This window comes from Sinocyclocheilus rhinocerous, unplaced genomic scaffold (assembly GCF_001515625.1).
Source record: "Sinocyclocheilus rhinocerous isolate Xijiao unplaced genomic scaffold, SAMN03320098_v1.1 scaffold1364, whole genome shotgun sequence".
NCBI lineage: Eukaryota > Metazoa > Chordata > Actinopteri > Cypriniformes > Cyprinidae > Sinocyclocheilus > Sinocyclocheilus rhinocerous.
In genome coordinates, this window is record NW_015627534.1 from 294,651 (window position 1) to 319,216 (window position 24,566).

Sequence of the window (24,566 nt, forward strand, 5' to 3'; positions counted from 1 at the left end):
ACTATTAATAAGCAGCAAATTAGGAGTTTATTGAGGCAAAAGTCATAGTTAATAGTTAGTTTATAGTGAGAACTGGTCCCTAAACGAAAGCGTGTCCTTTTTAATATATTCAACAATCTTATTAAATAGTCTCGTTGTGTGTGGACAACACTCAAATAGAAGGGTCCACTAGGTAGTGTGCATGTACTAAATGCATCCATCTGTGGTTGTGGTCAGTGGAGTAAAATCTGAAAAGCATGCATGCTTAACTGTGTGCGAGACGACACGGAAAACAAAGTATACTAAGCCAAGTGTGTTTTTTTTTTTTTGAGAATATCATGCAACTTTTTCACAATTAAATGTTTCTGTCCAGCTTCAATGCGAAACTAATTTATTCAATAAACACTGACAACAAAGTCTGTTCTGTTTTCACTTTCTTAATTTAAGTATAGGAGTATAGTTGGCTAACTATGATTTAAAAAAAATTCAACCCCTGACTAGATCTGATATAAACATTTTACTAAAAAAAAAAAAAAAAGACAATTACACAGTCATCATGGATAAAAACCTTCGGTGACATTACAGTATGTGACTACAGTTAGCCAATTATGATTGCAAGTTCCGTCATTACCAACATAGTTCAGTGATTTGGTGTGTTCTGAATTCACAGTTCCAATGAAGATTTGCAAACAGCAATTCACAGTTGTGTTGTTGGAACTACAACTCTGGATTTGTGGTTAGAAGTTTCTAGTTAGTTTCTTGTGGTTAATAGTTTCTTGTTCCCAGTGGGCAACTGATGTTGAAAAGACATCAAATTACAACAAAATTGACGTAAAAAAAAAAAAAACAGGTCAAATATGCAAATCGAACTGATGTCAAAACTTGACATGATGTTGATTTAATGTAAATGGAACACCAAACATATTGGCCTACATATACATTAAACAAATTTCAGTGTGGGATTAACTTCCTATTTTCACCCAATAACCACTGGAAGAAATTGCTGTCCAAACTGAATTTAAAATAGTGGCATCTTGATCAATATCTGACGTCAAATTGATATAAAGGTTCCCACTGGGTTAGTATAACACGTGGACTCACAGAGATCATGCACATGAGCAAAATAAGCAAGCTAGCATGTAGTTCCATCCATATCTTTCATTCCATACATACACAAATTTAATTTGACGTCTTTTAGCTTAAGAGAATTAAAGAGCTGTGTTTTTCAGGAAACAATCCGGACTAACTAGTTAGTTTCTCCAACAGTGCATGTAATATGTGTAGGGACTTAACTGTAATTTAAGTCATTAATTCTATAAGGGAATTAATCATTAATTCGATTTCTACCTCAGGTTTTGAAAGGACTCGGATCTGAAAATTCGAGGTCCACCTGATTAAAACTGAATTCAAATCTAATAGTTTACACTTTAAATCAACGGTCGTCCAGCGAGCCGGTGATCTCTGTATATTTTAATAACTTGAATCTTTGTATTTCCCTGGCCACGGGTAATACGTTCTCTTATAAGTAAGCTACGAGCTAGGTAGCAAGGGATCTTTGGCAAAAGACATATGGTAGTTAAGCAGCAAGTTATGTCATTGTCTGGGAAACGGACCCCTGGACAATGGCTTGTCAGTTTTTTCGAGTCATTGACATGACCTTTGTCATTGGTCAGTGACACAAACACAAGAGTCTGTCCAAGTAAATGAGCGAATTTTTCAATCTTGTAGGAAGTTCTGAGGAGGTCCATGGAGATGATGTAGCTGGAGATGACAGTAGGACTGAAAACTGTTTGAAAATATGGTTCAGATGCCATTTTGATGTTACAGTCTACTGCCTTACTGCCTACAAGCAGTTGCCTGTGAGTGATTTAGAATGTATAAAAAATTACTAAATGGATAAATGTAATCATAATGGTCACAAGCATGCAGGAGTGCATTGGCTTGCTGATGTTCTATTAGGCAGAGACAAAACAACCAGCAACCAACAATACTGTTTGCTAACATGATTTATTTTTTTATTTTTTTTTTGCATGCAGTAAATGTTCTTCCAATTTGGATGAAACTGAATTTACAATCTATCTAAATTCAGTATCCACAATCCAAACCCTAAATGCTGGAATGGTCAAAAAGTGTACGATACCCCTGCACAGTTACCGGCGCTTTCTTTATACACGATACATGACGGAGAAATAAAGTTACTCATTTAGCATTTTAATTCATTTTTCAAATCGTGATACATCAGGCATGTTTGCAATAATCCAGAGCACCAAGATATGAAAATAACAGTAAAACTATAGAATAGGATTCAATGTTAACATTAGAATCCTATTCTACAATGCATTAAAACAATCACAGTGTTTAATCTAGGGTAATGTTAATTTATAAATATAATACTATTCATTGCTAATTCTTGGTTCATATGTTAAAATGCTAATTTACACCACTGTAAATGTTAAATATGTATTAGTATACACATAAATTACTATAAAGCTAGAATAATATATTCTGTAAAACTATTAATCATTATTTCGTGTTAGATATTGCATTGTAAACTAATGTTAACTTATGGAACCTTACTGTAAAGTGTTATCAAAAAAACACAAGCATGTCACAGCATAATGTAGGTAAATGTGGTATGTGCCAAAAAATACATCTCGTTTCTTGAGTCGAGAGATCAGATAGACCAGCTGACCAATTGAAACAGTGAATAAATTCAAAACTGCAATTTTGCTGGAAAGACATGAACTCTATCCACACTAGTGACAAACTGGATTGGGAATCCCCTCGACTTGAAAAACAGTAATACATTATATGCATGAATCAAGCAGAGGTCAGAATTTTGCTTATAATTTATTAGCAATGTGAAGAGCAGACATGGCCAGCATCACCAAACACAAATGGGTTTTTGAATAACAGGCACAAAGACAAGAGAATTTAGAAGACTGACTCAAATTAAAGGACACTTGAAGTACAAGTCTTGATGCTGATGTAACTGATGTAACCAATGTGAATTTCTCAAATTTAAATAACTTTCATAAATGCATCATTGTGTCTAATGGAACTCTTTAAATATACAAGGCATTTTACTGGTACACTTTTTTACGACACTATTTACAACCGCTCAAGACATTTATATGAACCTGTAATAAAGATATTGATACAATTCCATTAGTTTGTTTTCTTACAGTTTTTCCACCATCCGACCAACATTTCAAATAAATATAAGTTGACTTTGCAAACTCCCAATAGTGAGCGGGGAAGAAACTCTGACTCAACGAACACTGATGTTTTGCTGTGCGCATCCATATTTTGACACCTGCACAAACATATTGGCAGGCCAAAAACAGCACCTGTCCAATGCTATGCATGTGAGCTCTGAATTTTGGGCATTTTAAGAGATATTCAAAATATTTGGTACAAATTGGAAAGACGCACATTAAAACTGTGATTTCACCTACTGCAAGATATACCATGATCACACTCTTCTCTTGTGGGGACTGCCACAGAATAAATGCACTGTATTAACAAACAATATATATTATTATAACATTTAGTTAGTGTCCCAACTGCATTAAGGAAGTATATAAACTGTGAGATGTGACTGAATGACATTCAGTCTTTGAATTGTCTTCTTGAATCTTGTTTTTTTTTTTTTCTTTCTGAAGCATTGTCTTTGTTCTTCAAATGGAGGAATGGACAAAAGAATAAACAGAACATAAAAATAGTGTAAGAGCCTCAATAACCAATATCTTTCTGAAGCATTGTCTTTGTTCTTCAAATGGAGGAATGGACAAACGAATAAACAGAACATAAAAATAGTGTAAGAGCCTCAATAACCAATATTTTTACATTTAAAGACCATTGTACAAATAACTTACATAAACAATAAAAATATAACTTACAAAAGTATAACACTCTCAATAAATAGTTCTACTATGTACAGTTTTATATGTCGTTAATAGACGCGAAACACTAACATACCAAAATATGGAAGCAGCAAACATTACAGGCATAAGGTACAGCAAGAAATCCTATGGTGCATACAGTAGTGTGTTAAACAGCCCACTGAAAACTTCATTTAACAAGCCAACAAACAGTTTTAGACCTGTACGCTTTTAGATATCTAAAACAAAGCAAAACAATTTAAATTGCACTCGGAAATGGTTCTGGTGTTTTGGATTGCTGATTTGGACATAGTGATGGAGAAACATATAATACCACACGTATTATATGTTTCTCCATCAGAAACATATAATACGAGTGAGAAAATGACTTAAAAAGGAAACATCAGGCACTTGGCCGGTACAAAAAAAAAAAAAACATTGGTTGACAGGCCTGCCAATCACGCGACCTGTCAGGAAATTGGCAAGTTACTTGATGACCGTGCTAATTTTTGCTGTCCATCTTGGCAATAAATGCTGACTATTGTTACCTTGAGTACAGTTACATAATTTCAGGTAATAGCAACTTAATACATTAGTTCTCCCAAGAATATATAACAAACTAAATATTTATTAATAATAATAATAATAACAAATTATTATTATTATTATTATTATTATTATCATTATTAATAATAATGATAATAATAATAATAATAATATTGTACTCGTGTGCATTGTATAGTTATTTTCATTTCTTTATTTCTTTCTTTTTTTTTCTTTGGGTGCTATAGTTTTCTTCTGCTTCTTCTTCTTCATAATAATAATAATAATAATAATAATGATAATGAATCCTTCAACCTAACTCACAAGATGGCTGAAAAAAAAAAAGAAAGAAAAAAAAAACATACATACATAAATGACCCATTTAAAGTCTTAATTTTCACAATTTCAGAAACACAAATATTAAAGCCAGTTTCAGATATGTTCAGACAGGACATATCAATCCAATAACATGTTTCCACATGTCACATTGCTCTGCTGTTTACAATAAAAACAGACATGAAGAAAGTGGGACCACAATAATCATCAGTAATCACAGAGGCATATGATAATATCACACAGTAAAAAAAAGAAAATCCAACATTATTGATTCCACTACAAACACATATTCCATCCCAAATTGTCCTGCCTAATGATAGCAGCGATTTTAGAAGTTTAAACTTTTGTTCATTAATACAAATAATGACTATTAGTACATAATTACTTTATTCTTATTAGTGTTCTTTTTCATTTAATATTTTCTTTAGACATATAAATGACTGCACATGTGACACTACAAGCACAATAAAATAAACGATTGACTTCGGCATCTGATCAAGAAATCTTTATGCCACATACATGAGGACTCAATATTTAAAAAAAACAAACAAAAAAAACGATATGGTTGCCTGACTTTCTTCCAGGTATTGTTTCTTTTTCTTTTGCTTAATCATAAATGTCATATACCTTAAAAACCATATATCTACAATTGCACAAAGTGAAGTCAATTAGTAAAACATTAGGTGAAATAATCCTTAATTTTTTTGCATATTTTCCATGCCAATAAAACAGCCAATGTTCAAAAAGACATTTTCTTCAGCCTTGGCCCGATCGTACTAAATGAATCACTTCGAGGAGAAGAGGACAAAACGTAGAACTGTTTTCCATTCAGTTTTTAATAAAATAAATTATATAGGCTGTTTAAGTTATTTTTTGTATGCATTAAGGAATAGTTCACCCCAAAATAAACATTTGCTGAAAATGTACTGTAGGCCATCCAATATGTAGTTAAGTTTGTTTCTTCATCAGATTTGGAGAAATGTAGCATTCCATCACTTGCTGACCAATGGATGCTCTGCAGTGAATGGGTGCTGTCAGAATGAAAGTCCAAACAGCTGATAAAAACATCACAATAATCCACAAGTACGACACAAAGACGAGCACCCATTCACTGCAGAGGATCCATTGGTCAGCAAGTGATGCAATGCTACATTTCTCCAAAATCTGACGAAGAAAGAAACTCATCGACATCTTGGATGACCTGAGGGGAGTAATTTTCAGCACATTTTCAATTTTGGGTGAACAATCTCTTAAAGTAATGATTAAAGTGATTTTTTTCTTCTTCTTCTCTCGTTCACTCAGATTAGCATTCTGCGTATATAAAGTCATTCTGATTACGCTGAAGCTAAATTATTTTAAGTTTTTTTTTGGCAAAATCACATACAAGTGGTTAAAAAGTTGGCACATGTGCGGTAAGTTACCCTTAAAAACGTTTTTGACTGGCAACAGATTCACTGAGATTAGAAAGATTGTGTAAGAGTCTCCATTTGTCATCTCCATTCATAGTACATAATCAGGGTCACTGTAATAAAGCAAAGCGCCGCAGAAGTACCACAGCAGTAGTCCATAATACTCATGCAGTCTTCTGAAGCTGGTGGGTTTGTGTGAGGAACCCGCCAAAGGTTAAGTTGTTTTTAGTTGCTGAAAATCTTCCCCTCCATCAGAGCACACAAATATCTTCCATGTTTGCGTTCAGATTGAAATATATGGACGTCATACTACACTTTGATGTCATGGGTTTTGTAGATTGAGGAATGACATGCGGGAGCTGCAGCAGATGGAAAGATTTTCGGTGAATAATCAATTTAATTTCAATCTCTTCATCACACAAGACCTGTGTGGCTTCAGAAGACTTTCATGATGCTTTTATTGAATTTAACTGTCATTTTATGGATATGAAGGGCTTATTTTATGATTTTTTAAGCATTTTCATACACACACACACACACACACACACAAAGGGTGAGTAAATGATAGAGTTTTTGGGTGAACTAAGCATTTACGTAAAATAAAAGGTTTATGACCTCTACATTCAGGAATTTGTGTCTGTTTTGCATTCGGACTAGACGAGTTACAATTCAGCACTGGCTGAGCTGTAATGGGAGGTCTTCGGTCTTGATGGTTATATTAATCAGAGGTAAGTGTTAAGGCAGACTGACGACACACTAGATCATGGCCTGCATATTCCTGTTGTCTGTTGTTTGACTAATTAGCAGCAATCGTAGCAGCAACAACAGCAGCCATGCTAAAGAAACCAATTCATTCTTACCATATTTATGCTCGGATCTATCGGTGTGCATTTTAAATAAACCTCAATTCACAATTATTTTGTAACAGAACGTAAATAGTGTGCGACGGGACCTGCAGCCATTCCCCATTGCGCATATATATTAGATAGATTTGTTTCGTTTCAGGAACATTACAATAATTGCTGATTAGTCTTTAAAATCAGCCCGTGATTGCTATCTAGCCAATCGTACCGTCCTTGTTTTGAAACCCAGTCTGCTTCCGTAGGGACACGAGACACAGGTGAGGGTTGAAACGCCACGCACCGTCTTCCTGGGACGACTGAGGTCACATTTGAGACACACTAAAACAAATCAAGCCCCCTAAATGGATTAGAGAGTGCATTTTAGTGGAAAGTTGATTCTACTTTTTCTGGCTTTGGTCAAATCAGAATAGTTCCCTCGAGATGCCTTGCTTTCATTTTTCTTCATTTTTTGGAGGGGTCGTGAGTGATCTACAGATGGCATACACAAACCAGCTTTGGTCCTTTGTGGGGTCTTGGCATTGGGATCCTTTTCCAAAAGACTGTACTGTAAGATATAACAGGTAGACTCGGACATGGAAATGATGAACAGCTATAAGAAGAGAGGTACAACTGTGAAGCAGCAGCATTTCTGGGAAGAATATCTCATCCTGTCCCAGTCCGCACACCAGCTTGGTGGAGCGTTTTAACCAAGTGAGTGCAAGGGCTCGCCCTTTCGGTTCTCCAAGGCGTTGGGGTCCCGGCAAGCGCACTCTCTTCGGATGTCACAGGACATGGGGAACGGAATCACCTTGAAGGAGAAAAGAAACACATGTTAAAACATACAAACCAAAAGGTTTGGAGTAGACTCTTAAAATAAAGGTCCCACAAGGGGTTTTCACAGTGATGCCAGCGAAACAGGGGTGTCCAAACCAGTTTCTGGAAGGCCACTGACCTGCAGAATTCAGCTTCAACCCTAATTAAAACCACCTGAACAAGCTAATTAAGGTCTTCAGACTCGCTAGAAACTTCCAGGCAAGTGTGTTGGACCATAAAAGGACCATTTTTGGTTGACCAAAGAATCTTCCAGTGAACAGTTCTTAAAATAACCATTTTATTTCTTTATGTGAATAACATTTGAATAATCTGAAGAACCTTTTTGTACTATTTATGGGATGGAAAGATTCATGGATGTTAAAGATGCATCGATTCCAACAAAGATCCTTTATTTTTAAGAACATTACAACAGCTTGCATCATTGGTTATGACGTCTGGACTTGGCAATGACTTGAAAAATTGATGAGCCCCTTAGAGGGATTGAAAATAGAATTTGAATGTTGTTTGGCACTTGACGTCACAATTGAAAGTTGGCAGTGCATCACTGACACCAGCTGCTGCAATGCGGCCTCCCTCGGGATGGGCCTCAGCTGCGCATCGATTGCGACAAAGATCCTTTATTTTTAAGAACATAACAACAGCTTGCATCATTGGTCATGACGTCTGGACTTGGCAATGACTTGAAAAATTGATGAGCCCCTTAGAGGGATTGAAAATAGAATTTGAATGTTGTTTGGCACTTGACGTCACAATTGAAAGTTGGCAGTGCATCACTGACACCAGCTGCTGCAATGCGGCCTCCCTCGGGATGGGCCTCAGCTGCTTTTCAGGATAAAATGCATCTCCAGTCGCTCAAAACTAGGACCATATGTGCAGTTCACATTTGCGCATTCACGTAACCATTTGTCTTAGCCTCAGCGGCTGAACAGACTGATTTGTTCATGACATGAATTCACATGCGAATTTATCTTGGTGCACAACAAAGTGGATTTTCTAATTCAAAACATTGATTATGGAGTAATATTCTGCCTTTTTGTACCTAAAAACAGATGAGGGTTTGAGTCAAGGCCAAAGTGGAGGCACTTCAGTATGAAATCTGACTGCAGAGACATTCACAGGTTGATTCCCTTGAACACTGCAACCAGGTTTCTTGTTCATAATGTGATTTAAACTGTAGCTAATGTAAACAGAATATTGTGATTAAGTTAGTGTGATTATGCTCCTAATTTGAATGGCAATAATTGCAGTAAAGTAAGTGGAGTACTGCCATTACAAATTATCTTAAAGCTTCTTCTATGAAACAACATAGTCCACCACAGTGTACAAAACAATTGCCCTGGCTACAAGATGAACACTGAAACTGATATTACAATAATATTTAATTTCACTGTAGTAATCTTCACTACAATCAACATCTGGAAGACGGTGTAATTTGCATTATGAAACAAGAGACAGCGAGTCTGTAGTGTTATACGAGAGTCATATAACTAGCGTCGGTTTCAGTTACCTGGAGGAATGGACTGATATACAGTTCTTCCATGGACGACAGTGCATATTAGAATACAAATTTCTGTCATGAAACTCTAGATGGCGCAGGCCGATAGGTTCTAAATAGGTTCTGATATAATTATCATCATTCACATGACACAGCTGATTGGTTTATTTTCACATCAGAGCCAATAAGAGCTCAGCATTCAAATACTTGGCTAGAGTTTGCTGTAGCAGTTGCAGCACGCTTCAGAAACCCTCCACCTTCCCCAGCTCCACCTGTATAGATGCTATGGAGTAATTTATTGTATGTTATACATGGGGGTTGTTTCATATATGATATATGTGCAGCAGCAGTATTTCTTACATGCTTCTAAAACAAATGTAAGGATGTATAGATATGTGTGCTGGCTAACAAGAAAAAAAAATGATGAAGAACAAGCTTTTTGTAGTGTAGTGCAGTTCTCCAGACAGAAATGACATGTATTACTAATTAATGAAAACAAAACGTGTTTGTGTGAGCAGAACTTAGTCTCTCCAGAGCCTCTTACCTGTGAAGCTTTTACAAGCATGAACCGGACACATATCAAAACCAGCCGTCATTGACCTGCATGCCATTTCCTGTTCAACGTGTGCCTTCCCTCTCATTTGAACACATTCATTTTTCTGTCTTTTGTTAACCTTACTGAAAGAAACAAACAAACAAAAAAAACCTATGGTAGTTTACTGACCAGGCTGGCTTCCCATCCTGTCCAGCTGACAAGTGCCCCAAAACCCTCTAAACCCATCAAATAGACCAACCTAACCAGCTCTTTAAGACAGGGACACCAGCTAGGGCTGTTTTTTTTTTTTTCCAGCAGGCAATCGGTATCAAGCACCCCGAAGAAGGTGCACACTTCCATTTTTCCTCTAGTACTTTAAATAATCTCTTTCTCAAACTTCCCATTTCCTTCTCTTCCATCTCACGACATGCAACCTTTCACAGTTCTCATTTAGCACCCTTTCCTTATCTCACCATCGGACTAAGATGTGGGTGGCAAATTTGCCATGGTTTCCTCTGCCCTTGACCCTAAGGGTGGCGGGACCAGCTGCCACATCTGGGGCTCATCGATGGTGGCTGGGAATGTCAGCATGGGGCAGAGGCCAGTCCAGAACACACACACACACGTTCCCTGACAGACCATGTACGTCATGGCACACGACCCCCCACCTCTGTAGAGCACATGCATGTGTCATATTGCAGTTGAAGGGAAATAGTATGAGGGGGCTGGGGATCGGGGCACAGACAGAGCTTTTCAAAACACCACAGCATAATGCTGGTCTGCACTGAGGCTCAGCCGTATGTCACGTCATTTGTAAGACCGTGATTTATTGCATTCAAAACTGAGAGAATTTGAATGCCTTTTATATACTCTTTGAGAAGCAACAGCAATTTGTTTTGCTCCTGTTATTTTAGGATAATTTCTCTAATAAGAGGTTAATTTGGTTTGCACTGTAAATGCAAGTTCAATACTCTCAAATATATTGAGTAAATTCTTCAAGTAATTTCTAACAACTGTAATCAGGCTTAACGTGATGTAGTTAGGTCAGACACAGGCTGTCATTTGATGAATGCGTTCTAGAAGTTGTCTGAATGCAAGAACAAGTCCAGATCCACTGTATTATTACAAAACATGGTCTAACTCTAAATTTATAAGAACAGACTGCATTCTTTTTGCAAAAATTAACTGGGTGCGACAGATTCACCAGAAGGAACTCTAAACATAACTGTGATTTTACATGAATCAAGTTTACTGTCCAATGAGCAGAACAAGTCAAATCAGAACTCACTTTATTTTACAGTATGTGCACTTACAATGTAACCATTTTGTACAATTGTTCTTTTTCACTTCCAAATGACCTGTTGGATTTATTAATTTTTTTCTCTGTATATAGTAAGGGACCTAATCAATTAACAGTGCTTTTCATATCGGTCTTAATCGCAATTAACTGATCTGTGACCACATATTCTTTATTAATATTTTAAGTTGCTGCGTAGCTTGTCAAATGTAAATAGACTTCAGTTAGGCTAATGAACTATACTACTTGGCAGACAAATTGTTTATTCTGATTATTCATATTGGTCTAGTTGATGTATTTACAACACGTTTTCCTTCAGTCCAAACTGCACTCGTGTGCTCAGGCCATTAAACCTGTGGAAAGTGGAATCACGGGAGGCATAGCCTTCAGTCTCAGCCTCGATAGGGAAAACGTTTTCGAAGTCTCAAAAAACTCTCTCACCCTCATTTTTGCTGCAGAAACAGCAATCTTGCCCCAATCTTGCACGGCTGGCACTTCTTTGCCACTTTTCCCTAAAACAGCCAAGATTAAAGGAAAGAATTTGGAAAACTGCAAAGCTCATTTGGAGATATGGTTTCATAGCCATAAACTTTGCAGGGCAACCAACGTGCGTTGATAATTACGTCTTATAAAAACTTAAGAGACACACATTTGCTACAGCCACGACTGCGGGTTGGCCCCCGGAGGAGTTTCCCCCTTTACATGTATTACTTGGCATGGTATTGAGAGTTGGGAATGCAAACAAGAACCTACTGGATTCGGGTTGTCCCTCAGTTATCTTAAAAGGCCACCGAGACTCTGAATTTGGTGGTTTGATTATTTTATGTATATTATTAAATAAGCTTTTCATGCAATTTAAAAAAAAAAAAAAAGCAGTTTTCTAATTGGTGACCTTTTTACAGTGTTATAAGGACACCCTAAAATAAAGGGTAACCAATAATAAGGGTAATTCACCAGTGGTCTCAGACTTCTGGACTCTGGACTTCATGTCTTCAGTTGAACAATTCTACAGTAAATATAGTCATTCATAAACGGCTAGATCAATGGCTTCAAAGCTTCATGGACTCATTAGTTGGTTTAGGTCATTTGTTCAATAAAAGGCTCAGTTCTCTACGAAAACAAGTCTGTTGTGATCCAAAACACAAGTGTTTTTAAAATTAGACTATTAAACTTAAGACCCTTCCTACCTCTTCTCATTAAACTTTAAAGCTCTAGAAAAAACAAATACACAAATCAATCAATCAATAAATACAATAATGAAGCACACCATACAGCACCCATACAGCATACATCTGATGGTCCAAAAACAAATGGCTGAAGTTCATCACTGCTGGGATATACTGTATATATATATATATATATATATATATATATATATAAGATGATTGACAATTATAAACAGAACAGAACCAACATAAATGTATTGCAGATATTGTTAAAGTTCATTAATTGAACTTTAATTATTGTTATTGTTGAATTATTGTTAATTGTATGTACACATTTTAGAATTAGTCTGATTCAAAGGATAATCAGAAGGCTTAATCCTGACTGACAGAGGAGGAGCTGGGGATGGAGAAGGGTAATTAGCTATTGAGCAATGCAAAAACTGCTGATAACACTGAGGGACCTTATATATGAATGCTTATATAGGTGTCGTATTCCTATAGGTAGATGGGGATCAGCTGAGAGTCAGCTGATACGAGCTTGACTAACGTGACCTGCCAGAACTAACGCTACGCTTGATTTCTACATCTGTGTACACATGACTTAACAATCAAGTATCAAGTCCAGTATTCAGTGTTTGCAGATAAAAGGGAACTTTATTGCACTGCAAATCACAACAACAGCCAAAATGAAAAAATAAAAATAAATAATGGCTAGTTTAAAGTTTAATGGCTAGGGGTTTGTTGAAACCTCTAACCCTCCATTTGATCAAAAGAAAAAGTCATCAGCGAGGTGAAACTGATCATCTAACATTTCAAGGTTAACTCTTTCTAAATCACCGACCTTGAGAGGTGAAAATAATCGAAAACTTAACTTTTGACTTTAAAACCTCCCATCCTCTGCCAGAAAGAAATCTCTTGTAAAGAAAACCAAAGGCTCTCTCTTCCGTTGCCCTAATATGCCCACTGGCCTCCTTCCTCATGCCAACAGCTTGTAGTGATTAGTAAAGCATACTGCAGTGACCTGAGATGCAGTTTGACTCGCACCTTCAAAGTCCCTGACAGGAATAATACACAGCCAGTCATCCAGAACGTCTTAATATGCAAAACTTTCAGAGAACATGACGGGGAGCTGGGATAAAGTGAGCACGACAGGGTGAGATAAGGAAGGCAAACAAACACACAGGCAGCAGGGAAGTGCCTTGGCTTCCTTTGCTTTGGGGTCATCCCTGTTAGGTATGTTTTGAAGCATGGCAGCTGGTTTGAGCTGATTCAACCTGGTCCTTAGTTGGTCCTGAGCTGGTTAGAAGCTGGTTATGAGCTGGTCCGGAACATGAGCTAGTTGCATAGGACCAGCACATTACCAGCTTAATCCAGCTCATGACCAACTAAGGACCAGCTTAAACCAGCTCAAACTAGCTGCCATGCTTCAAAACATACCTAACCAGCATATGCTGTTTTTTTTTTTTTTCCAACAGGCATCATGGCCACAGAGAGGACCCAAAGAGAGACAGACCTCATTGCAGGCATTGCTGGCACCACTTTGTTTTTGTGTGCTTTGTCATTATTGTCGAGAACATGGCCAAGAGTCTGGCTGAGTCAACAATAACACATAAGAAAAAAAAAAGAATTGTTCTGCATTTGTCATTTTTTAAAATGTTCTTTTGTTTATTTATTAGAGTCATGCAAGAGGCTTAGCCGTCAAGACCAAAAATCAGTCTATGCTATGACTATGCATTTATCTCTGTATTATGAAGCTGTTTCATATTATGAAACGTTATTGTATGAAAATAATCAGGTGAAGAGTCACATTGAAATGAACAGATTTCAGAGTATCGCTTGTATTTTGTGCAAGCTGCATGCAAAAATCAACACAGCACCAGTGTAGTCCAAATCAAGAAAACAAAAATCAGTTTCACTCAAGTTTGAATCAGTCTGACGAATTCTTCACTGAATGAACTCACTGAATCAGAAATCAAAAGAAGAGATGCAGTCCCCAGATGGCATGTTTATTACAGAAGCATTTCGGATAAATTACTTTGTGGAAAAAGCTGTTGACTGAATGAACTGCATATACTGTATAGCCTGTGTGAGTAAAGTGTACACCAATTACATACTGCAAGTAAAACTGATTTAAAAAATGAACAGCTTTCTGTTGTTTCGTGCAAATTAACTATAATAATCTGACATTAATTGTGATCTTGAATTGATTCATTTATTACTCCAAAACCTGCATGTGACATCATTAACTACAGTCCTGTGTTGTTTAACCAATGTGGTTGAAATGACATATGATTATGTTAGTACGGTTTCGGGAAATAGTTGCAAATAGCTAGTTCATTTTTTTTCAATGATGCATTGTACTATGGTGGTTAAGCAGTGATTTGTTGTACGTGAAAGACACCTCAGAATGGTCCCAGCATCTAGACTCACATAACTGCAAATGAACGTAACTTTCTGTGTCATCTGTTTTGAAAATATAGGACTTTTGTATACTGAAGGTTTGTGGAACTCAACTTAGCAGTGTAATTCCTGACTGGTTTCGTGGTAAGCTCCGCTGCCACATTTACCTACAGCATCTGTGGCTTTTTGAAACTTTGAATCAATTGAACCAATTTAAATTTCGGAAAAATGATTTGCTTTCCCGATGCGCTTGAAACGCCACATGTTGGTGACGCCTACTGGTCAGAACAGTGTAAATGCAACACAATTTCGAAAACATTTTGAAACAGTTATGACATAAAGAAGCCTTGTTTACTGACACCATGTGACTTTGGATGTTTGATTCGCTCTCCAAATCACTTGAAACGATGATGATTAGTGAAGGTTTCAAAGCTTCATGAAGCAGTGTTTCGAAAGCGCCCATCACAACCTGTGATGTTCTTGTACTGTAGCTTTCAAATACTGACCCGGGAATGAATCAAATCAAATATATGGATAATTCATTCCTACTGTAGCACTGGTTTAAAATAACCAAATATTTGGGCTGACAACCCAATCTATATTGGTGCAATATTCAACCAGCTGTCGTTTTTAACCCAGCAACTGGCTAAATTAAAACCTTACTCCGTACACAGACCCTGCCATAATATCTGTCAATTCTGTTTCTAATGAAATCTCCGCAGTCCTTCTAAACCTCAAATTGTGTTGCTACTCTACTGTGATTTTCAGTATGAAACAATTTTTTGACAAACATATATCGGTCTTACCGTTTTCAGCTCTTCAACATTTCAGCTAATTTTTCCTCACAACCCTCAACTGTTCTTGAGATAAATGAAAATCAGGTGGTGAGGTTACAAAAGTTCTTTGTGGGGATGACTAGGAGCAAATTTCAAGGGACAACAAACAGTCACACACTATCTCAAATGATTATCTCTTCAAAATAGCCTACTCCAGGAATGGCGCAGAGAAGTTAAGTGCAATTTGAAATCAGAGGCTCGTAACAAAGCAGACCGCCGCTTATCTGTGCGCTAATGCGTGAACTCCATTGATCTGCACTTGTGTTTGTGGCCATGACTAGGAAATGTATGAATGAGTTTGGGAATTTGAACAGATGAAGATAACGTGGTGCACGTTGGGAACAAAATGGATGTGCTGATACTCCTGGAGCCAACAGTCAGATGGCCTACAGTACAACTCATCCAACTCCGGCAATCTCAATACGATTGGTTCTTTCATAGTCATTTTCTACAGCTCTTCCCTAAACTCTGGCAATTTCCAGAGACAGGATGATTTGCAAAACCCTGCTGATATATATTTAGCTAAACTGATGCTGTTACGAAGCAATGCCACAGAACCAAAATTATCTAGCTCATCAAAAAATTACTTTATCTTGTCCCATCCCGCTGTCGTTCCTCTGGCAACTGTGTGACATACTATCAAAAGGAAGGATGCAGCAGCTATCTGGCTTATGGTTTCAGAACAATTTAACCTTCTATCAACACTGGCGCATGGTCAACTCCCGCTAAGATCTCTGTCTGCTCAATGACGTAGGCTGCATATTGTGAAATTCCCAAAAAGCATCCTCTTGTAGACTGGATTCAATGAATCATCGCCGTTCATACACTCACACGCTGACCATTTGCCAAATATTTAAGACGATGACAAGGAGAAAGCCAAGAGACAGCTCAGAGCGGCCTGGAAAAGAAAAGTAATTGCTAAGTCTGCTAATTAACCTCATGCATGGGCACACGAGATGATAAAGCACAAAGTTGACAAGCAAAAGAAATGATCCTGTATGATGAGTGAATTTGAGAGTAAGGACAGCGATAACTAAAAACCTGCCACTTTTTTCTCACAGACAAATGACAATTCAGAATATTGTAGCTGTGCAAATATGTTCTGAATGGCTGTGCCTGTTTCGCAAACATTTTACTTTTAGTGTGGTCAATGTTCTTTGGTGTCATCGAACACTTACATTTCACCAATACAGAAAATGATTCAAAACATCTCCAGACTGCAATTAAATAGTTGTTGTTTTTTTTCCTGCCTGTGCACTGGTTCCACTACCAAGTTGCACAATTGATAAGTGCTGCCCTTTCTGTTGCGATACTTGTTTGAACTGCATAGCAAGGAGAATTTCTCAGCTCAGCCCAGCCCAGTATACAGTGCAGCGCGAGCTCAAAGCAGGTGCGTTTGCTAGCGGACCGATCTCAATTATGCAACACCATAAACGGTGATATCCAGTGAGAAGCGCTTGAATTTATCCCATAATTTTCTGTTACAAAACCCAAATGTATCGGTGATTTAAACTAGTTTAACCCTTGTGCGTCAATTTAAAAAAAGATACTCTGAGGTCCTTAGAGGACAAAAATGTCCATGTCAAATAACTGTCATAAAAGCTTAAAGCTTGGGAGTACAGACTTAAGTTTGGTTTCATTTTAAAGAAGACCCATGTCAAATTATTGCTGAAGTAAAAAAGTTTTTAAAAAGTGAAAAAAAAAAAAAAAAGGTTTTAATTTATAACAATAAAAAATAAAAAAAATTTGCAAGATTTATATTTTATAAATATGTTGACCTCAAAAATTGCTAGAAAATCAAAGCCCTAAATCTAAACAAGTTTTGTTCTATATTTGAGTTTGATATCTCAAAAAAAAAAAAAATCTGCCAAATTTTTTTGAACGTGTTACTACAGTAAAATCATTTACCATGGTTTTACTGTAGTAACACTAACTGTAGCCATGCTTTTTCAGCTGAAATATGGAATATTCATATTAAATGTTATATTATTTTTATTATTATTATTATTATTATTATTTATTTTTTGCTTTTTGTACTTTAAATGTGTTTACACTTTTTTTCATGTGTTACCGTAGGTAATGAATGTACATTTATGTTTTCTGTCTCCCAACTCAAGCTCAAAATATGTAATATTATTAGTAACTGTACGTATTTATGAAATACAATTATTAAAATAGTAATTTATGATCATTATTTTATGAATATTGCTACTGCTCCGAAATGTTTGTCTGGAGCCCTGTTTAGTGTTTGAACAGAAAGTGAAATAATGCAGCATTACGCCAATTCCAAGATATTTGATATTTAATATAAGCTGTGTGGATGTGAAACCAGAAACCAGGCAAATGTTAATATGTGTTGTCAGTTGTTGTGGCTGGATGCATCATTTTAAAGATTAAATGAATGTGTTGTCACTTTATAAGAACAGGGGGAAAAAAATATGTAATTTTGGTTGTTGTCTGTCACCTGCTAAAAACTACAAGTGACGAAGGATGAAATATAAACTCACTGATCATTGTTTGTTTTTTACAAAATGGTTTAGGAGCAGGTTTATCTGCATTAGATTTTAACATAATAATAGACATAGATAAAAGTGTAATAAATATGTAATTTTGGTTGTTGTCTGTCTCCTGCTAAAAACTACAAGTGACGAAGGATGAAATATAAACTCACTGATCATTGTTTGTTTTTTACAAAATGGTTTAGGAGCAGGTTTATCTGCATTAGATTTTAACATAATAATAGACATAGATAAAAGTGTAAAAACAATAAAAATAAATAAATAAATAAATAATTCAACTGCAATCCAGTCCATGACTAATTGTGAAAATTGTGAAAAATAAATAAATAAATGCATTCAACTGCAATCCAGTCCATGACTAATTGTGCAAATTGTGAAAAAAAATAAAAATAAATTGTGGAAAATCGGAATGTGAAAAAATCTATAAAAGAAAACACTGAATAGCTTTTAAAAACGGCATGCCACTAACCTGGCAGACATGGCTAAATCCAGGGATTAGTTTCTCAGAAGCAGTCATCATAACAACCTGATACTTTGTAAACACAACTTTGTTTCCAGGCATACTGATAAATACCTGTGTATCCTGAGCCCAAGAAATTATGTAAAGGCAGCCAATCAGATTAGAGCTTGCCAGAAAGTGTTTGCCATTCTTGTGTGCAATAAGAGTCAGATGGTCAGTGGTAATATCTAGAATCTCATGCTTGTCAGTGACTTCCATCTCTAAATTTAGTCAGACTTGGTAAGGTTTTAAATTTAGACATACATAAATGGACACATGATATATATATATATATAAGTGAAGAGCAACATTGCAGACATGTACGGTACCTTCTTAGTCTTGACAGTGGAATGGCAGCAGTCGCCTCCATCGTAGTTGCAGTAGGCTCTGTTGTTGATGGCATCACAGTAATTGTCACCCATGAAAGGCTGAGACAAAAACAGAGAGAAACTCAGAGCACCACTAACAGGAGAAATGGAGAGATACTGTATATGATATACAAATATATTCAGTGCTTCATTGCTTCTAGGCTTATATGTCATAAGTGTGGCCATGGATTACTCAAGGATGATGGGTCAACTTCTCCAACACCCACCATTTTGAAGAAAAAAAAATGTACTGTTAAAATTGTTACATTAATTTTTCATTATATCTTATGTTTGCAGGGGCAACTTTTATATTGCTTTAAAGGACACATGGGTTGAAAAAAAAGTTGACAAAACTAATTTTGAGGTGAACTGTTCCTTTAGTGCAGTGCATCCTATTGAAGATATTGCCATTTTCTTCTTCACAATCTCGTTTTAATTTGTGTCAAATAAATATGTCTACGCTTACTACATTTTATAGACTTTCTTAACATATTAAAGCCTATTTTAAATTATTTTGTGATGAAAATGCTCTGTTAATCAACAGCATGCAGATGTATTTACTTTCATCCAAAGTGACCCGAGTTGTACTTCAACATGTCCAATCCTACAATATATATATATATATATATATACACAGTACATACAGGGCCTAAAACTAACTTTTTGCCACACCTGCCAATGGCCGGTGACATGATAAAATTGATCTGAAATATATAAAAACTTTTAATTGAAGTGATTTTAAAACAATCTTCATATAAACTATATTATATATGTGATTACTGTACAAACAAGCTCACACAAGTTCTTAACAAAATCACGTTAGTCTTGTGATCACGTTGTGATTTTGTGCATGTATTTATGAATGATAAGGGTCTAGTATCAGATAATTAGACTTTATAATAAAAAAAAGTTTCCCAGTTCTGTGCTTGGACAGTACCTCACAGGCTAGTATGCAAGGCCATTTCTGCCACGAAAGAAAGAAAGAAAGAAAGAAAGAAAGAAAGAAAAATAATAAATCATGCTTTGGTAAATTATAATTATAACACAAGTCATGAATATGACAAAACGTTGAAATTTTGACATAATTGTGTGTGTTTTCGTGAGTTGAAGCGCTACTGGTGCGCTGTCTGAAGTGGCTCAGCGTATGCGTACAGCCGAACGCGCAGCCTTTCAAACTATACTTCACTGCACAGTTTAGACGGCGTAACCCCAGGTATGTGTCGCTGCATTCTCGGGTTATGAAGAATAAAGAAGGGAAAAGTTAATCTTCCGAAATGAAGCAGAAAAATCTTCTCAGGTAAAAGTTATTAGAACCGTTGGTAAATTATAATTATAACACAAGTCATGAATATGACAAAACGTTGAAATGATGTAATACTAATTCAAATTTATGATTTAAAATGTCAAAACTATGAGATACCAAGTCACAATTATGAGATAAAAAGTCAAAATTAAGACATAGCAAGTCATTATTATAACAATGTAGACATTGAGAAAAATAAACATATAAATATGATACAAAAAAGTATAAATTATGAGATACAAAGTCAAAATTATGACAGGCAAAAATATATCAGTCATAATTATGAGATAAAAAGTCAAAATGATGAGATACTAAGTCAAAAAGAAAAAATACTAAGTCATAATTATGAGACAAAAAAAAATATTAGACAAAAAGTCAAAATGAGTTAATTTGTCAATTACAAGATAAAAAGTAAAAATTATGTGATGATGCGTCATAATTATGAGATAAAAAGTCAGAATAATAACAGTAAGTCACAATTATGAAAAAAGTTAAAGTTATGTCATACTAAATCAGAATTATGGGATTAAAAAAGTTAAAATGATAAGACACTAAATCAAAATGAGAAAAAAAAAGATGAATCCAAAGTCAAAATTATGAGAGAAACAAAAAAGTCACAATTATGAGAATTTGGCTTTGTCATAATTCAACTTTATCACATAATTATGACTTAGTATCTCAAAATTTTGAAAGTCAAAATTATGAGAAACAAAGTTGTAATTATGAAATACTAAGTCACAATTATGAGATATAACCATGACATTGTAATATAATTATGACAGAAAGCCGTAGGTCAGTTTAGGTTACTTTAGTAAGCCTTACGACTTTCACACTTCCAACTTTTTAACTCATAATTATGATTTCCCAAAGCATTCTTTTCTTTCTTATGTGGAAGAAATTGGTTAACTGAACCTTTTTATTGTCAGACCCCTTCTTATCAAACAAGAAAGGGGACGTATGGTGTAGATGAGAGTTACTTAAAACATTTGTAGATATGCCAGTCTATACTACAAAAATATTGCACCAAGTGACAGGTATCGACAAGCACAGAGGGGGAAACAGAAAGATAGGAGGAGCACTGAACATCACAGTCACTTGGACATGTACTGACTTCAGTGTAGAGTTCCTCTACATCTTCATAAATCTTCTTGGGCCTCTGCAAATGGAGGTCAAGGCAAGAGTGTTGCCAGTGAGGGAGGGAAGGGAGGATAGAGAGCCATTTGAGAGGATATGGATGGTTATCCGGATGTCTTACCTCACATCCTTTTATGCAGCGCAGAACTTCCGGATGGGGGTACCACTTCAGGCCCATGGTGCAGACTATGTGCTGAAAAGAGGAACGAAAGAAAGAGGTTTTCAGAAAGACAAGCAGAGCATGCGATTTTGATGCACCATTGCCATCACAAAGTCAGCACCAATCCCTGTGTTTGCGTCTGGAAATTGACACACAATGGCACTCAGTTACTGTAAGTGTTCTGTTCCCTCCACTTGCCAACCAAAAAAAAAAAAAAAATTTATTCGCTTATGTCAGAAACAGCAAATCTTTTTAAAAACTGACTGCTGTTTTCACTTCATTGCATTGTTATCATTCGTAAACATTGTATCCGCCAACTGGCGACTGGCACTGTTACATGGACTCGCCAACGCTGATTTTTACTCACATTTGGCACTTGGCGAGTGTTAATTTTAGGCCCTGCATGTAGAGTTTCACTCTTACCATTTCCGGTGCATTTTGGATCTGATTGGATGAACAGAAAACACTGAAGAACTTCACACAGCTGGGGAAGGGTTCACTATAGTGCTAATACATAAGCTGAACGTGGAGAGGATTCTGTAGGTTTTACATGCCAATGCAATAAATGCAGAGTACTGTTGGAAGTATTAGCATACGTAACACTTTATTGGATTTAATCAAGAGGAACCCCTATGTATTGTCTTTTAATGCACATTTCTGTCTTATTGTGAATAACTCTCCAGTGCACCCACCCACTTAAGTAGGACTTAAGAACATCTTTATATGTAATTTCATAATTTCTTCTATTGTCTTTGAAATATAGTTAAAGTGTACTGCTGAATGTACTGACTAGCATTTATGGTAAAATATACTTTAATGTAATTTATTTTTAAATGATGTATTTAAAAAATATGTGTCTAATATGCAAATATTTATATTAAAGTATGTATTTAAATATATTTGTAGTTACACATTTGTAATGATGAAAATGCAATTTAGTACATTTAAATATTTATAAACTCTAAATGTAATATTGATTAAAACACTAGTTTAAATTATAATCAAGTACATGTTCTTTAGTATGTTAGTCAGCACATCAAATATATAATCTTTTGTCATGCTTTGAAGATGCAATTTAAACTTTTAATTTGACATTATTAAACAAAACACAAAAAAGCCAAGGAATGTTCACCTTAAGTCTCTCAGCTCTGGCCAACTTTGGAAAAAAATAAATAAATCAGGAACCCATTCAATTTCAACATCTTGTGAAATGTTACCAGTTTCAAAACATGTATAATTGTGTGACCACATAAGTTACGACTGTTTCCAGCATCTTTGTCATCTAGTTAAGGCGAGATATTATAGGTGCTGTACAGAGAGAGACGTGTTCACATAGATGGTCATTAACACATGCTCTTGAGAAAAAGAAAGAAAAAAAAACCTCAAGGGTCCAGTGAGGCTGGCCAAAAGTAAAAGACTGTATGACCTCCACAGATCCCAAACAATCCCTGTCCCAGTAACACATACACACACAAAACACCTGCCTCTTCTCATGTCATCCAGTGCACCCACCCACTTAAGTAGGACTTAAGAACATCTTTATATGTAATTTCATAATTTCTTCTATTGTCTTTGAAATATAGTTAAAGTGTACTGCTGAATGTACTGACTAGCATTTATGGTAAAATATACTTTAATGTAATTTATTTTTAAATGATGTATTTAAAAAATATGTGTCTAATATGCAAATATTTATATTAAAGTATGTATTTAAATATATTTGTAGTTACACATTTGTAATGATGAAAATGCAATTTAGTACATTTAAATATTTATAAACTCTAAATGTAATATTGATTAAAACACTAGTTTAAATTATAATCAAGTACATGTTCTTTAGTATGTTAGTCAGCACATCAAATATATAATCTTTTGTCATGCTTTGAAGATGCAATTTAAACTTTTAATTTGACATTATTAAACAAAACACACTTTAAACATAGTCAAGTGTACTCTCCTTAAGCACACTTAATTGGTGTTTTATTTCATTAATATTATAAAAAACTAGATGAGTAATCTTTGTGAACAAACTGTTAAATTGGCTTGAGAAAGTTAGTAAGCAGTTATAAAAGCTTTAAGTTAAAAAGTTCAGATGCATAGATTAGATGTTGCTAGCACATTGCTAGCATAATTTAACATGTTTTCAACATGTTGCTAGCATGTTTATCCTGATTAGCATGTTGCTTGCATGATAAGAATGCTGTTAACAAGTTGTTAGCATGAATAGCATGTTTTCAACATGTTGCTAGCATGTTTTACTTAACATTTTGTTAATATGATTAGAATGTTACTAACATGTTTCTAGCATGATTAGCATGTTTTAGCATTAAACATGTTGCTTACATGTTGCTAGTGTGATTAGAATGTTGCTAGCATATTTTCACATGATTAGCATGTTGTTAGCATGCCACTAGCATGTTTATTGCATGATTACTGTGTTGCTAGCATGTTTCTAGCATGAATAGCATGTTGATGTATTTCTAACATGATTAACATGTTGCTACCATCTTTCTAGCATGGTTAGCCTTTTTGTTAACACGTTTCAAACATGATTACCATGTTTTTAACATGTTTTAACAATATTAACACATTGATAACATCTTTCTAACATGATAGCATGTTGCTAGCATGATTAGCATGTTTTTAACATTATTAACATGTTGATAGCATGATTAGCATTTTTCTAGAATGATTGGCTTGTTGCTAGAATGTTTTTAGCATGATTAACACATTGTTAGCATGTTTCTAGCATGACTGGCATGTTGCTAACATGTTTCTAGCATGATTAGTGTGTTGTCCTAGGATAGTCATTAAGCTTCGCTAGTTATGCTGCGTTCAAGTCCTCCTGGGACGTTCGTACTTACGAGTTGACAAGTCGTAATTACTATGTCAGGTGTGTTCAAGTCAGTTTAGTCGGCACAAGATGGCGGTGTACCTTCTTTTAATAAATTACAAGAAAATACAACAGGGTCTGTTAACTCTGCTTATAGAAAATGAAGAGCAAAGAATTCGCATCAGGTGTGTTTT

At 35.6% G+C, this 24,566-nt stretch overlaps 1 protein-coding gene across 1 annotated transcript in view; it reads right to left on the bottom strand.

Annotated features, from left to right (window-relative positions):
• Positions 1-6,152: 6,152 nt before the first annotated feature.
• LOC107728218 (pappalysin-1-like) overlaps positions 6,153-24,566 on the bottom strand; it is a 117,303-nt gene continuing 98,889 nt past the window's right edge. The window contains exons 22-24 of the mRNA XM_016538319.1: positions 21,501-21,572; positions 18,904-19,002; positions 6,153-7,801 (exon numbers count right to left, since the gene is read on the bottom strand). Of these exons, the coding sequence (XP_016393805.1) occupies positions 7,697-7,801; positions 18,904-19,002; positions 21,501-21,572 (276 nt within the window). The 3' untranslated portion in view covers positions 6,153-7,696. The remainder of the gene's footprint in view (positions 7,802-18,903; positions 19,003-21,500; positions 21,573-24,566) is intronic.